General features: G+C 42.6%; 1 protein-coding gene across 1 annotated transcript in view; it reads left to right on the top strand.

The window, feature by feature from the left end:
* LMBRD1 (LMBR1 domain containing 1) overlaps positions 1 to 16,327 on the top strand; it is a 233,313-nt gene that overhangs the window by 138,843 nt on the left and 78,143 nt on the right. Inside the window, exons 8-9 of the mRNA XM_006263155.3 lie at positions 2,349 to 2,474; positions 6,882 to 7,034. Of these exons, the coding sequence (XP_006263217.1) occupies positions 2,349 to 2,474; positions 6,882 to 7,034 (279 nt within the window). The remainder of the gene's footprint in view (positions 1 to 2,348; positions 2,475 to 6,881; positions 7,035 to 16,327) is intronic.

Genomic DNA, 16,327 nt, shown 5'->3' with positions numbered 1-16,327 from the left:
AGAGAACAAGACTTCATTTGCATCACCTACATCCCAAAGAGATGCAAAAAAAAATCAGTACTTCATGGTAGAACTGCAAATCTTGAGCAAAAGGATGATCACCTTTTTGTCCCAATGAATAGCCATATATTCAAATAAATTGTAATCTTAAATACTTTTGCTATAAAATTTAGTTCGTGTGGTTTTACTTCCTTTTCATTGAGTACTGCAAACAAAGTGCATCACAAAGCATTTTAGGGAAATGGATCCAAGCTAGATTTAGACACACAAATATTGGGTTATTCAGTTCTTAAGAGTTCAGCTTGAATGGCTTCTGTCTCGTGTATGGCAGGAAATTATCATTAGGTAGCTGGTAGCTCCTGAGTGGTCTAACAGCATCTTTTTATGCGCTAGCAAATAATTTGCAGCTGGGACACCGATGTAGGACTGTCTGAAGGAATAGAAATCTAAATTGGCTTGTTCACATGCATTGTATGTTAACCTTCCTTGAGCAAGGCTACAGTTTCCCTATGTAGTAAGTCAATCCCAGATAATTGTTATGAGGAATAATTTGTTTCTATTTTATTTTTCAAATTTCATCTCTGACTCCTGGGGATGCCAAGCTTGCTTTCTAGTCATGAGGGCAGGATGCATCACTGGACATGCATATAACTTAGAGAAGTAGTAGCTTAATTGCAGTAGTAGATATATATTTGCTCCCAAGAGGGAAGCACCAAAATCTGTTTAGTGGGAAGATGTGAGCCATCTACTTGGAAAAAATCTTAAATTTAAATTTTAGAAGAATGCTTTTTCTGAATTGAAGTGATACGCCTTGTAGGTGGAAGCTTATTCATGGCTCAGCTGATTCCCAGCTGAGTGACTGTCCTAGAATGACCTCAAAATTATACAATATTCCCTCGCTACCAGTTTTATTGGTGTCGGGCAAGAGAACTCTGCCCCCAAACATTAGGTTATGTTTGTACAGTCTTTTAAACGAGGAGACAAACTACCCGTTTGTCTTTCATAGCTAAAGAAAGTCGCGTGGGTGTTCTTCTGCAGTCAGTATGTTGTGGTGACTTTTGCTAGCATTTATAATATCATTGGGAGTAGCTAGTAAGTGCTTCTGCAGATGGTTTCATTTAAGCTGTCCTTGTGGAGGAGGGAGGAGGAAACATTTGTCAGCTGGAATGAAGTTCTCTTAAATGCTTCATACTAAGCCTGCTGTAATGCAAGCCATAGGTGTAACTGCTGCCTAAAAGGCGATAGCTATATAAACAAAGAAATATTTTGTGGTGCTAAAATTGTCAAATAAATCAAGAGGAAGAGAATTATGTTAATTAAAGTTTAGTGAAATGTTTTTCATGTGCAAGGACAATATTGGATCTACTTGCTTTTTGTCTTTAAAAAAAACACCAAAAACAAAGCACTGTTCTTGAATCCCATAGCAATCGGTTGTTTGGTACAGATGGCATTGCCTGGATCTTTGCAGCAATTTTGTTTGGAGACCTATATGGCACTGTTCCTGTTCCCTGGTCCCCCAAGGAAATGAGTTTTTTCCATAGTTTGTGTGGTGCAGGAAAGTTGTTTGGACAACCTTTTTTTGTTTTTCTTGTTTCTTTGGGGTGAGGGGATGGATTAGGTTCCTTTTAGAGTGCTTCTGAAGTGGCTTATATCCACGTTTTACCCAACTTTTCAGTGAAAAATGAGAGAACTTTTTTCCTTTGCTTTCATAAGAAATGGCACTCATAAATGTTCCTTTACTAATAAATGTTATTTCTAGTATTGCCAGTACATCAGACTTCTGTAAGACCAGTGTTTTATCACAGAATACATAGTGAGAAAATAAGTGGGAATAGATGGTGAGCAAGTTGATAGTTATCAATGTAACTACCCATTAGAAGTCATGTTTTTTCTTTTGTATGTGTTTTACTTTTTACATTTTTTTACTATAGAATTTCAGTGTTTTATATGCTGTACTTCATATCTCTTTTGGTTATCTACTTTTTTGATGGGTAAGATTTGGAAAAAGGTAACTTTTGACTGAAGGAGAATATCGCAGGACAAAATAAGGTTTCAAAGGCCAGGATTTCTACAATGATAATAGATGTGTACTGTAACTTAACAGTTCTTAAGCTTTTCCTCTAATAGAATCTAGGACAATATTGAACATTTGTCACCTAGGTTATTTCACAGACTTGCTTTTGTGCAAGGTATTATGGAAAAAAGCTGATGGTAGGTTCTTGAAACAAACTAATTGGAAGGGAGAAGAAGAAATGGAAATGCCATTATGGAGGTGACAGTAGATCTATGAGGTGATATTTGTGTGTTGCTTTGTTAATAATTTTAATGGCTCTTATTATCCTTTTTAGGCTTATGGCATGTCTGCTTTGCCTTTAAACTTGATAAAGGGAACTAGAAATGCTGCCTATGAACTCCTGGAAAACACTGAAGATATTGAAGAAGTAGAGCAACATATACAAAGGATTAAACTGAAGGTTTGTTCAGTTGTTTTTAAGTAATGTTACTTCAAAATTTTCTCTCTTTCACAATACTAGCTGTTATGGTAATGTTTGGTGTTTAGTCCAAGAAATTATAAAAGGCAGGACGAGATTAAAGGAGTGACTCAGCTAGGCTCAACTTCATTAACACCTGGGACTACAGGAAATAACTTCTGTGGTTCAGATAGAAATTATGGAAGGAATTCTTATGTAATAGAAGATTATATCTTCCCCTTCAGAGCTGGTTTAAGCCCTTTGAGATTCTTTAGTCTTCATCCTGACTTCAAAGGGGGTCTTTTCTTACTAGGAACCCCAACTTCACTTCCTAGCTTCTGTAGGGCATACCTTCTCCAAAGTCACTACCAGTTCCAATTTCCAAGCTAAATTGGATAATTCTCTTCTGATTCTGGAATAGTAATTTCGGTAGCGTTGTAGAGAGAAATGATTCTGCAAGAGGCTGGAGGGGCACAAATTTATTTTCTGCACTCTGTGAAGAGAAGGGCGATAGTGAACTTAAATGCTCGGATAAAACTTTCAGCCACATCTCCAAACTCTTGAGGCTGGGAGTGACTTCAAAGATGAGGTAGTGCTTCCTGACTTTAATGGAATGTTTCTTTATCATCAGATTCCAGATAAAGCACCTTGCTATGAGGCTTCAGGACTTGGTTGTCACAATCACATGTAAAGCAGTCTAATATTATCTATTCTTCCAGGTTTAAGTTCTTTAGATACCCAATTTCTTTCCTAGAAGGTAGCTCCCTTCCATGGGTTGGAAGCTGTGCTGGGTCATGAAACTCAAGGCAGTAGAGTGGTATGTTCAGTTTGTAAACTAGGTAAGGCCTCAGTTTTTATGTGAAGAGTAACACTTGCATCCGAATTACTTGGTAATCTAGTATTTTATAGCTGCTGAAGACTAAATTTTGTTGTTCAAAGCATGTTGTGGAACAAATAAAAAATAATACACTTTTATCTATTGCAAAGGGCTTTATTTGAAGTCCTCATGCTTACAAACTTGTAAAAAGCTTGGTTGTATTCACGAAGCTTAAGTCAACCAATGTGCATTTTGGAAGTGGTATATCTATGAGGTACAAATTGTGTGGCAAGTCTTTTTTTTTTTTTTCCCCAACTCTCTCTAATCTGCTTCCAAGTGTTGTCACACTTTTTAAAGTGGCTTTTTATTATAAAGCCATATTCCTTGGCATTTTGAATTATAGCCAGGTTTTTTCTAAATTGGGAAATTTGCCTTTTTCTAAGTAGTGTCCATATTTATATAAACAAAGTGATACTGGCATTGAGAATCCTGTAGAATGGTGCTGTGAAGTTTTTGCTGTAGTCCAACTTCTCTTGGAACAGGATCTGCATTGGCAACAGCCATGCTAATTGATTTAACAGGCAAGTAACTTAAGTCTTGAAAGTGAACTATCCATCCCCTATTGCTGCACTTCCCTCTTGAGAGGTAAGATGCTGCAATGGTTTGGGACATTTTTTGTAGGGAAAGAAGTCTCTAATTTATTAGCATTCATACGCATTAGAATTACTGTGTCCCAATTAATCAATTTTTTTATTAATAAATTTTAAAATGGTGTTGCAGCAGGCTTGAAGTACATTGTTAATTTATTTATAATGCTAGAGGTTTTAAGAGCAGAAAGGTGAATTTATAAATGCTGCTTTATAGTCTTTTAAGATACAATTTTGATTTAAATATGGCTATTTAAAATTAAGTGACTGAATAATAACCAACACTTACAAGCCTTTTAAATAACCTACAAACATTTCAACCTGTAGTAAGAATATGAAATGTTTGAACTACTTTTATCATAGATTCATAGATGTTAGGGTCGGAAGGGACCTCAATAGATCGAGTCTGACCCCCTGCATAGGCAGGAAAGAGTGCTGGGTTTAGATGACCCCAGCTAGATACCTATCTAGCCTCCTCTTGGAGACCCCCAGGGTAGGGGAGAGCACCACCTCCCTTGGGAGCCCATTCCAGACTTTGGCCACTCTAACTGAAGAAGTTCTTCCTAATGTCTGTGGGGGCCAGGAGCGATCCGGGCCCTTTTGTGCACGCGGGCCGTGGCCAGCAGCCCGGGCACACGGGGTCGGAGAAGACCGGGGTGAGCTAGAATTAGTCACAGATGCGTAATGGTTGATTTTTAAAGATTGTTTACTTACACCAAAGGTGGTCGTGGTGTAGGCTGGACAGTTTTCCAAGTACAGCTCCGCTTAAATCCTCGTTAGAGGACTACGGCAGGTTCGTTCTCTCCCACGGAGTTGTTGAAGCTCTGTGGGTTCGTCTGTTTCTCGTACAGGAAGGGATACGTCTAAGAATCTATCAGCGAAGGGGAGAGGCTAGAGACTGGTCAGGCCCCTGTTGCCTTTTAAGAAATACGTTGGGTCCGTAAGGATCCGCAGCGCTTAGAGATATTCACACAGCGTGAAGTCTCCTCCTCCTGATGTTCGTGGAGTCCTCCAACTTGGGCGGAAACCACTCAAGCTCTTTATACGGCTAGCAAGCCAATCGCTAGCCGCCACGTATGCATAATTTAACGTGAACCAATAATGTGGCTCGAATTTTCATACAAATGGTGGGAACTCTTTGCACCGAGCATTTCTTAGATGCAAAAGAAATGCACCATGCAAAGAAAGCTACAAATTGGCGGGAAATTCTCCATTGCACCGGGGTTCTCTTCTGCAGCAGAAAACTCCACTGTGCAAAGAAGCTGCAATTTAGTGGGAAAATAATTTAGCAGTCCCGAAGCACGCACAAAACAAAAATCACAACTTTGGGTTGTGACAAAGTCCAGTCTAAATCTGCTCTCTGCTAGCTTGTGGCCATTATTTCTTGTAACCCCCGGGGGTGCCTTGGTGAGTAAATCCTCACCAATTTCCTTCTGTGCCCCCATGATTAACTTATAGGCAGCCACAAGGTCGCCTCTCAACCTTCTCTTGCGGAGGCTGAAGAGGTCCAGGTGCCCTAGTCTCTCCTCATAGGGCTTAGCCTGCAAGCCCTTAACCTTACGTATAGACCTTCTCTGGACCCTCTCCAGGTTATCCACATCCCTCTTGAAGTGCGGCGCCCAAAATAGGCTTCATATGTTGTGCTAATTACTCTGCATTGACCTGAAAAGCATATTGTATATTTAACTCATCCATACAGTTTGAAATATTCATGCCCAGCATTTTGCAGATTAAGGGAGCTAAATTTACTATGTTTGTTGGGAATCAAATTGATTAGTTAATTATTACTGACTTCTTGCTTACAAAGCTAGCTGAGGCTACTGTATTTTTGTTTTCTGGAGATGTTGTTTATGGTTGACAATCACACAGGGCTGTTCTTATGGTTATATTTATGGCTGACTTAAACACATTGCTCAGAGGGTGTAGTCTGTTCAACTGGTATTGTTCTTGACTTTACCTGATAGGTCTGATGTGGACTCTGGCTCTTCCTCTAGAAGAAGTGGAGGGCTGGGGAGCTGGTAGAAATGGGGTAAAAATGGAAATAATGTTTCAAAAACAGGGTTCCTATTGGATAATTCTGACTCATAGATTCATAGATGTTAGGGTTGGAAGAGACCTCAATAGATCATCGAGTCTGACCCCCTGCATAAGCAGGAAAGAGTGCTGGGTCTAGATGACCCCAGCTAGATACTCATCTAACCTCCTCTTGAAAACCCCCAGGGTAGGGGAGAGCACCACCTCCCTTGGGAGCCTGTTCCAGACCTTGGCCACTCGAACTGTGAAGAAGTTCTTTCTAATATCCAGTCTAAATCTGCTCTCTGCTAGCTTGTGGCCATTGTTTCTTGTAACCCCCGGGGGTGCCTTGGTGAATAAATCCTCACCAATTCCCTTCTGTGCCCCCGTGATGAACTTAAAGGCAGCCACAAGGTCGCCTCTCAACCTTCTCTTGCGGAAGCTGAAAAGGTCCAGTTTCTCTAGTCTCTTCTTGTAGGTCTTGGTCTGCAGGCCCTTGACCATACGAGTTGCCCTTCTCTGGACCCTCTCCAGGTTATCCGCATCCTTCTTGAAGTGTGGCGCCCAGAATTGCACGCAGTACTCCAACTGCGGTCTGACCAGCGCCCAATAGAGGGGAAGTATCACCTCCCAGGACCTATTCGTCATGCATCTGCTGATGCACGATAAAGTGCCATTGGCTTTTCTGATGGCTTCGTCACACTGCCGGCTCATGTTCATCTTGGAGTCCACTAGGACTCCAAGATCCCTTTCCACCTCTGTGCCACCCAGCAGGTCATTCCCTAGGCTGTAGGTGTGCTGGACATTTTTCCTCCCTAGGTGCAGCACACTTACAATTCTTACAATTGCTACAGTGTTAGCTTATAAATAAAATTTAACACCTTATTTACGTCATTGTTCCATTGCTTTCATGCATTCATTTTTGATTGGCAGTGCAAAGATGGTCGGCCTCTATCAACAAGGGACAGGCGAACCCTACAGCAACTGGAGGAGAGGCTAAGGACACTTCGAAGAAGAGAGAGACACCTAGAGTTTATTGAGAAAAGCTGGTGGTCAAAATTCTGTGGAGCTATGCGACCCCTGAAGGTAAAAGTAAACCAAATCCTTATCTGGGTTTTTCATTTTATGCCAGCTTTACTATAGAATAACTACTCTGTTTATGTTGTCTTTACTACTATGGCCCAAGTCTGTTGGATGGGGGGTGGTTAATACCAAATAACTTATTTCCTCAATTCTCCAAAACAGTATTAAATAGCTGTTACTACTTCAGCTTGTATAGATGAAAAATGATGCCTCATTCTCTGGCCTTGAAAGAAGCATAGAGTGCTGCAACTGCATACATGAATGTGAGAGGCCTAGGTATTTATAGGTAAAAATAAGCTCCGTCTTTTTACCTGTGCTATCTTTTTTTTTTGTTTGTTTGTTTGGTCTTTTTTTTGAGTCTGAGGCTTCTGGTCTTTCTCTATAATGAGATATATGGCTACTCTTACATAGTAAGAACATGAAGTAGCTATTAGGTTGGTCTCTATGGGCACTTTTACACATACTTTGCAGGGGGCACTTTTAATTAGAACAGCTCTGAAGGCCTCTCTAAAGTGCTAGCATCTCTTTTGTATCAGTGTCCCCATGCTTAAATGGTGGTGGGGGCTCATCGACCAAGCTTTAGATCAAGGGTTCCCACCACCATTTTTAGGCATGGGGAAACTGATGCAGGAGGCTGCTGGAGCATGGAAATTACCATGCACCAATAGACTCAACTGAGTCTGCCCAACACACTGGAATTCCAGTGCATCAGAGCAGCCTCCTTGCATGCATGTAGGTGCCCTAGAAAACTAAGCTGTTACCTGCTGTTTCTATAACAATTGCTAGATGTTTAGAATTTGTCTTAATGCGTTATAAATTGAGGCCTGTTTCACATGCAGACGTGCAGACTAGTTTTTATCAGTGAAAAGCCAAAAATTGACATGTATGTTAATCTACACATTTCTCTGCTATAAGACCTTCTAAATAGAGGGGTACTTAGCTGTGTTAGTCTGAAATTGGGCAAAAGGCAGGGTAGAGGTGCACCTTTCTAGAGTAGCTGAATCAGTGATACCTAAGTGTTCTGATTTTAACATCTGGTGAAATGAACTCTGTCATGAAAGCTTAAGTATTTCTGATTCACTTAGTCTGTAAGGTGCATCATTACCCTGGCTTCTAAAAGTGTGTGATACTAAAACCAGAAAACTAATGTATATTTGTAGAAAAATGTTGATTTACTTGTTAGAAAAATCAGTACTCTAACACTTTTTATATTAAAGCATAAAAAACTGATAAAATGGAATTCTGCAGGTTGGTGTTGGAAATCTCCCAACCTTAGCTAACTTTGTCATACCAGCTCTTTACTTTTCTTTAGTGGAAATAGGTCTTGCGATGAAATATTCTGACTCCTGGAAACCAAACAGGGAAGAGAGCAGAGTGGATGAATTGCTTCGTAGTTCAATCTTCTGAATTTCTTCAGAAGTATAAATTCCATGCAGCATCTAATTTTTTTTCCATTGGCTTAAAGGGAAAACTAAAAGCTAAGTGGTCATTAACCCAAGCATATGTACTACTTCCATGCACTGGGTGAGTGCACTATGAAGTCTACCTCATCTTAAACTGACTATTCCAGCTGGCTTCCCTTTCTAGGAGATAAGTGCTTATATGCAGCTTTAGTACTAAGGGGCTTTGGTTTTTCTGTTGGCACTGTCCACTCAAACTGTCCTTTTCCCTGTCTTCAGTGTGTTCCAAACTAGGGTCCTGATTCACTCCATAGATCAGTTGATTGGTCTGGTAGCTTGTCTGAGAAGATGGCCTGTTCTTAGTTCTTTGCTGCTGGAATGATTGTAGTTGCTTTATTTCTATCAATACAGTTTGTTGGAAGGAAAGAAGACCTCCAGTAGAATATTCATTACACGTAATGCCCTACAATAAGAAAGATCATTAAGGTAGTCATGACCAGAGTTCTCTTGTTAGAAGACTTTTGGCTGTGCAGTTTGTGTTCAAAACAGTCCTTGGACTTCTGTTCTTCACAGTTACATCTCTTACTCCTGTCTGGTACTACCCTGTCTCCAGAATGTGAGGGCTAGTTTGCTAGTTGTCTTCTCAGCCCTTTATCTTGATATCATTGCTTTCTTGTGGCCTAGTCTTTTAGCCACCACCCTAAACAACTGGGATACTTTGAGAGATGTGGCCCTTGTTCCTTCATGGAACTCTAGAATCTTAAATAAACTTTGAATTCTTATCGGTACAGAATCTCTTAAGTTGTCTTGCTTTGAGTCCCAGCATTGTATGTTGAGAATGGGAACTTTCTTCTACCATTTCAGTGTTTGATTCCTGTAGGTCATGGGTGTCCAACCTTTTTGAATGTGGGTCCGGATCATGAACTTTTTATCACCCAGTGGGCTGGCAGGAGCGGGAACTCGCGTGCGCCCTGTCCAGTCTCACCACAGCCTGTGGGCGCAGGGGTCGAGGGGCACCGCCTGACCCCACCATGTCCTCCCTGCCACTTGGGTGGCCTCGAGGATGCTCCCACACCTGCATCCTTGGGCTCAGCAACCAGGGGGACATGTGGGGACCCTACAGGGGGGTGTGGGATGTGCAGGGACACCCCCCTGCTCCCTTTCCCCTGGAGCAGCCTGAGCCCAAATGGCAGGGCTCCCTCCCTCCTCAGGGCCCGTGACTCACCACCCCCAGTGCAACATCTGTGGGCATGGGGGGAGGCAGGAGCAGTGCCAGCTTCCCTCCCTGACAGCCACAGCCATGGCAGCAGCATCTCCCACGCACCTGGCCACAGCATCCCTCTGAGCTGGCATCCACGCCCACCTGCCTGCTGCACCACGACCTGCTCTAGCCTGCACGGCCAGTGGGGACGGTGCAGGGCGGGGCAGGCATGCAAATGAGGAAGGGAGGGGCAGGGCTAGGAAGGGACACCATGAAATGAGGGGGGAGGGGAGGAGCTGCACTGTGTTGGCAATGTCAAGCTGACACTGCGTATGGGGAAACTTGTCCCTTCCCCAGCCCTTCAGCAGTCATTAGGAAGCTGCTGAGGGCCTGGTGGAGGGACAGGGGGTGGGAACGAAGGTAAAGTGTTTACTTTCATTTCCCATCGCAGCACCTTAGGCCTCAAAATGGCTTGGCAGGCCACATGGTGGCCTGAGGGCTGTATGTTGGACAAGCCTGCTGTACGTAGTTATGGTAGCAAGTTCCTCTTCTACCCCCAAACCCTTTCGGATTGGGATATGCTTTTTATTGATTACATCATTGTTACCATAAAAATCATAGAAAAATTAGGGTTGGAAGAGACCTCAGTAGGTTATCTAGTCCAACCCCCTGCTCAAAATAGAACCATCCCCAGCCAAGGTTGTCTTACTTGGGTCTTCTATCTCTAAGGATAGAGATTCCACAACCTCTCTGGGTAGCCTGTTCCAGTGCTTTATTACTTTCCCCATGAGAGGTTTTTCCTAATATCTAACCAGAACTGCCCTTGCTGTAGGTTGAGACCATTGCTACTTGTGTTATCTACCAGCACCAAGAACACCTCGGCTCCATCCTCTTTGGAGCCTGCCTTCAGGTAGTTGAAGGTTGCTATCAAATCCCTCCTCAGTCTTCTCTTCTCTAGACTAAATAAGCCCAGTTCCCTCAGCCTTTTCTCAGCAGTGATGCCCTAGGCCTCCAACTATTTTCATTGCCTTCTGCTGTACTCTCTCTCCAATTTGTCTGCATCCTTTCTGTAGTGAACACAGTACTCCAGAACTGGACACAGTGCTCCGGATGTGGCCTCACCAGTGCCAAAGAGAGGGGAATAACCATTTCCTTCAATCTGTTGGCAGTACTCTTACTAATGTATGCTGCTAGCCTCTTTGGCAATAAGAGCACACTATTGGCTTATTCAGCTTATTGTCCACTGCAGTCCCCTGGCCCTTTTTCTGTTTTACTTAGCCTTTGCAGAGGAAGGAGGAAAGACCAGCTTATAATATGTAACAATTAGGGGTGTACTGATAACTATTGGTATTGTCCTCCCCCAAAATTAAATCTGACTTTTAAGGAGGCGCATTGGCATATACTGATCCAATTTCTGATATGAAGTCTGACCACTTGAAGAGCAGTGTCCAGCTGGTAAGTCTCTGAGGGGAAAGGGAAGAGGGGGGATATACAGATCGAGGCCCCCTGCAATGAGGGAGGAAGTGGGACTGGAGCAGGGACTGGGGCAGGTGCTTCCCAGCTGGGGTGGGCCAGAGCCACAGCTGGTCCAGGGGAGCAGTGGGGGGCATGCCACCAGATCTGTGCCTGGGGCGAGGCAGGCTACTGTTGCAGGCTGTGGCTGTGCTGGGCTCTTCCTGGTGGGGGGCTGGCCTGGGCTGTGCTCAGAGTGGGTGGCAGTGATGCTGGGAAGGGAACTACAGAGGGGGGGGCAGCAGCCATCCCAAAATTTGCCATACCCTCCCAGTCCCCCATCCCCAGCAGGGACTGGGATGGGCTGCGCTCAGCGTGGGACAGGTGGCAACGCTGGAAGATCCTGGTGCAGCCCCAGCCCACCCTTGCCCCATGCAGATCCAGGGTCACATGCCCCTATGCCCTTCCGGTGTGTGCGCAGCACTGGGAGTCACCCCCTTCCTCCCCTCCACTGACAAGCAACTGCTCCATCCTGCACCCTGCTATGCCTGGACAGCGCCTGCCCCTGCTGAAGGCCCAGCCCCATTTTCCTCACTGAGGGGGTTCTCAATCTGCCCCCCCTTCATTCCCCCACAACAGACTTACCAGCTGGATGCAGCTCTCCAAGCTGCCGAGATGTGCTCCTCCCAACCTACGTGCTGCGCTGTGGCTACGCACATGAATGGGACATTTATTGGCCCCATTATCAGCTGCATCGGGCAAAAAAAAAAAAAGCTGACTTCCAATACAGTCAAATTTTTCTTTACATTGGTGCTGATCTGATATTGGACTTCTGGTGACAATTGTATCAGAATTGTGACTCCAAAGCTAAGGATAATGAGTCTTAGGGCTGAACTACAATGTGCTTTAGGGTTTGTTTTTTTTTTTTTGTGGGGGGGCAGTTCTTCCGTTCCCTGGAGGTGCTTTGTTAAGGGCATATCAGCTACCAGCTCTAAATCTTCACAATAGAATTTTTTATATCATTTCAAGCTAGAACACCTAAGGTGCCTCATGATACCATACTGGAAACTGAGCAAATGTTAGTCACGCAACACTTCAGAATGCTCAACAGCCTGGGAACTGTGTTTTTAGAGAGGAGGCTTTGACCATGAAAAATGGTGGGACTGCTGAGATGGTGGGGCGGATGGAGTGCCCTGCGGGGAGTAGGGCCATCCTCAGTATGCTTGGTGGCAGGCCCAGAAGTGGACTGGAAGTACTTCCAGTCCTCTCCTGTGGGATGTTCCATCCGCCCCACCATCTCAGTGTTCATAAGACATGCCTGTTACTTCGAGGTATATAGAAAGAACATTTAAAGCTGTGCCTGTGGCTGAATTGCTGGTTCTCCTATTCGGCATTGAATCTTTGGATTTGATTTCAGCTGAATCGAATCGGAACAGTGATCCGAATCAACTAATCAAATCACTGTCCCTCAAATCGGGCCAAATACAAATCAAATACGGCCCACTTTGCACATCCCTAACTGACTTTTTCTTATAATGTAAAAAGCATGTTACTGTTGTGTTCTTATTACCTGAAGACTTTCTGCTCTGTGGAAAACTGGCTGTTGCAGACTTGTAGCAAATGCCTAGATCCTTAGGAGTATAATGGAAGGACTTTTCTTATCCCTGAGGGGCTTCTATTTATGAAAGAGTCTTTTCCTAACATTTTGCATCTTCTTGGGAGTTTGCACAAAGTTAATATTGAAGTTCTTGCTCATTTTACAGTTCTTTGTTACTAATATAGCAGTGGATAGTAAAGCCTATTTATATAAGAATATTAGTTTTTATAAACATCAGTTCAGATTTGGCTTATAAGTAGAAGCAAGCTATATAATTTGTGTAACACTTACTTTAATGTAACTGTGCATAAAATCCTTTGTAGGTTAACTGCTGGGAGGTGGGGCACAATCCCTGGATACCAACTTAGTGGGGGTGCCAATGTTGTCTGCACCAGAATCTAGCCCCCCCCCCCCCCCCAATGACCTGTCAGCAGTAGCTGGGTCCAGAGGACACACTACTGGTGCAACACTAGCAACAACTTTAGGCTGGCATGCTACACCACAGCAACAGCAGCTGGGGACCTCTCTCTTTTTGAGTACTCACAGCAGTTGATTCCAGTTTTTCCACCCCCCAACCTTCAGCTCAGTGGCACCTCCTACCCTCCTTCCTTCTTGCCTGCTGCTCTGCAGTAGATTAGACCCTGCTACTTATGGCTTTTGCTTTTAGAGATGTCCTAATTTCCTGGTCTCTGTTGTATTTGTACATTGCTGTTTTAGTTTCCGTGATCAGCGTATTTTACATAAATGGCTGTATTCTAAATGGGCATAATCTTAAGATGTCTTCAAAACCCCATTCTTCACAGGCTGAGGAAGTTACAAGGGTAGTTTTTCATTCACTAGACTAAAATATTTAATAAGAACAGTGAACTTTTCCTAAGAGTACAACAAAGGCGTAGCTGCAAAATGGTTCAGGCAAAGCCTCATTAGCATGTGCTAAATTTTTAAAATGTCTGACTCACAGGAAATATTCTTATCAGTGGGATTGGAGATTGTTTTGGCTTTCATAGCCTTTTTTTTGCTCAAAAATATATTAAAACGAGTTGCCATTATACCTGTTAGTACAGAATGTTAGACTCTATTGATTTAAGTAAGAACAATATTTTACTATTTTATTTGCTTTGAGAGTTGAAGTCCCTAAGATCACAACTAAATAATTGGCTGTGTTTTCTACCTTATTTGTAGAGAAGTAAGATGTGAGGCTCCTGCAAGAGTTCCTCAATTTGGTTTTAAAAATAAAAAAATACTTGGATTGTTCCTCTGAGCAATGTTAATTGTATGGCATCTTTTGCGTATTTGCCAAATAAAAAGGGAAATTGGGATGAGACAGTGAAACGTGTAGAAAATGAAAACTTAGGATGGGAAAGTAACAGTATAAATTTGTGGCTTAAATTATGGGCTCAAAAATATGAGTGCACCAGTGTCTTTGAAACACTGGAATTACCCTGGCAAATTTGGTTGTGTTGTCTTTAAGTCTTAAGTTCTGTAAAACCACTTCTCCATTAGCCCACTCTTTTCTAACCCCTCTTCCCTTCATTCTACCAGTGGTTATTCTGCAGCAATCCTGTTACTTCTGACCATTGGCCATTTATCATGGAATGGCCATTTGGAGCTGATTAGGGAAGCCTCTAGTGTCCCCACCCTCTTAGCCTAGCTCTCTTTCCCGCAGTTAAATTTCTTATGGTGTGGTGGCAATGAGTAAGATATAGATTTTGGGGGAAAGACTATCAATGTTTTGCCAATATATGGCCAGTAACAACAGTGAATGCCAAATCTATACTTTGGGTACCTTTCTGCTGTCTTTACTTGACTCTAGTTCCTTTCATTTTTTGCCCTCAGAGCTTCTGGGGGGTCACTAGGTATGGTAGTCTTTTATGGTACTGGATATCCAGGATAGAATGCAAGGGGCCACCTTTACTAAGGGTATTGTAGCTTAAAGGGCAAAAACTGGTTACCCAAAATAATGATGCTTTTACTTGAGCATATAGATTTGCTCACTTGTAACCTTGATTATTTTCTATGCCTAAGGAAGTGTTTTAGCATTTTAGGCATTCTGGTAAATTAAGTTGATTTAATTCATTTGGTAGGTAGATAAATGTCACTAGCTGTTAAATAATCACATTAATATCTCCCATTCAAAAGGGGGGAAAGAAAACCCTCTTTTGATTTGCAGATTTGGAAGGTTTAATCATAGCTTCTAAATTTGTAATATCTATGGCTTCTGAAGAAACTACAGGCTTGGAAGGGAGGTGGGGGGTGGGTGACTTTCCCATTTATCTTAAAGATCATAGAATCCTACTTTCACTATATGAAAACATGAAAATCTGTAAGTAACTTTAAGAGCACAACACTTATTAATTTGTCATGACTTATGATAACCAAAGTTTTTAAAACTGACTGGTTGGGAGTTGTTCTGTCTCTGAGAGAGCCCAGAAGAACACTTTATCTGTGCTTACTAGCCTTTGTATCTATTTTAATCAATTCTGAACAATAAACAAATAAGATAATCCTGTCTTACTAGGGGCAGAAATACACACAGCAGACTAAGGATAATCCTCCTTCTTTCTGTTTTATAAAGGATAGATATTTATTTGGAGTGAGTAGGATTCTGGATTTGGACCTCTTTACCCCACTTTTAATAATGGAATCATTTTACCAAAAATATTTTATTCAACATGAGGATCTGTTTTAAAGTGGAGAGTGTACATTGTTTTTATTTCATCTGCAAAAACGATCACCTACTTATTTTAGGAGTATTAAGTTAAATGTTAAACAGGTATAATGTAGATAATGCTATGTCAAAGATTAGCAAAGTAGTGAAATTATACTCTTTTTAATTGTGGAATTTACAAGAATGTTACTAAAAGTTAACGTATTTTATAATTTGAGGCACAGTGTGTTATACTGCATCCTTCACAGTGGGGTCCCGGGTAAAGTTGTAGCCATCTGGGTATTATAGTAATTGACTTCCTAAAACAGTTCTATGACAAGTGGAACTTTCAACAGTACAGTTAAAGGAATGAGAATCAGTTAATTACTGAAACCTTACATACCTCAGTAGTGTTGTAGACATGATGCTTTATTGCTTGTTGGGCTCTCCATTTTCGCTGTATTGCTCTATAGCAGTGATCTCCAACCGTTTTAAGTAGGAGATCACCTTTTGGCATTTAAAAGCAACTAAAGATCTATCGTGTGCCACCCCGCCCTGCCCAGCAGCTAAGTCTGTGGGGAGGGGAAGGGGGTGGGTGCAGATAGAGGCAGAGGGAGAAAAAAAATTACCTGCTGGAGTGGCATGCCCCCAAATAAGTCCCACCCAGCTGGGGGCCCCATTCAACTTGCTCCTGCTCCTTCCTCTGTAGCACTGTCCCTCACCACAGGGCCCTCAATCTAGCCCCCACTGCTTCTCTACCCCACAGACTGACCTACTGGGCTGGGGTGCACGCGTGCATGCACTCGGGCACTCGCCCACCTCATCTGAGCCTCGGATAGGCTCCTAGATCTACCACAAGAAGCTCCAAGATCCGCTGGTTGGTGACCGCTGCTCTATAAAAAGCTATTCTATAGCTGCTTGCAACTGCTTAAGCTTGTAATGTACCAGCCAATCGCCCCTCCTGCATGTATTTCTAATTATTTTCCAGCCAATTATGTT

The sequence above is a fragment of the Alligator mississippiensis genome, chromosome 1 (genome assembly GCF_030867095.1).
Source record: "Alligator mississippiensis isolate rAllMis1 chromosome 1, rAllMis1, whole genome shotgun sequence".
Classification (NCBI taxonomy): Eukaryota; Metazoa; Chordata; order Crocodylia; family Alligatoridae; genus Alligator; species Alligator mississippiensis.
This window is presented reverse-complemented; position numbering and strand designations above follow the sequence as displayed.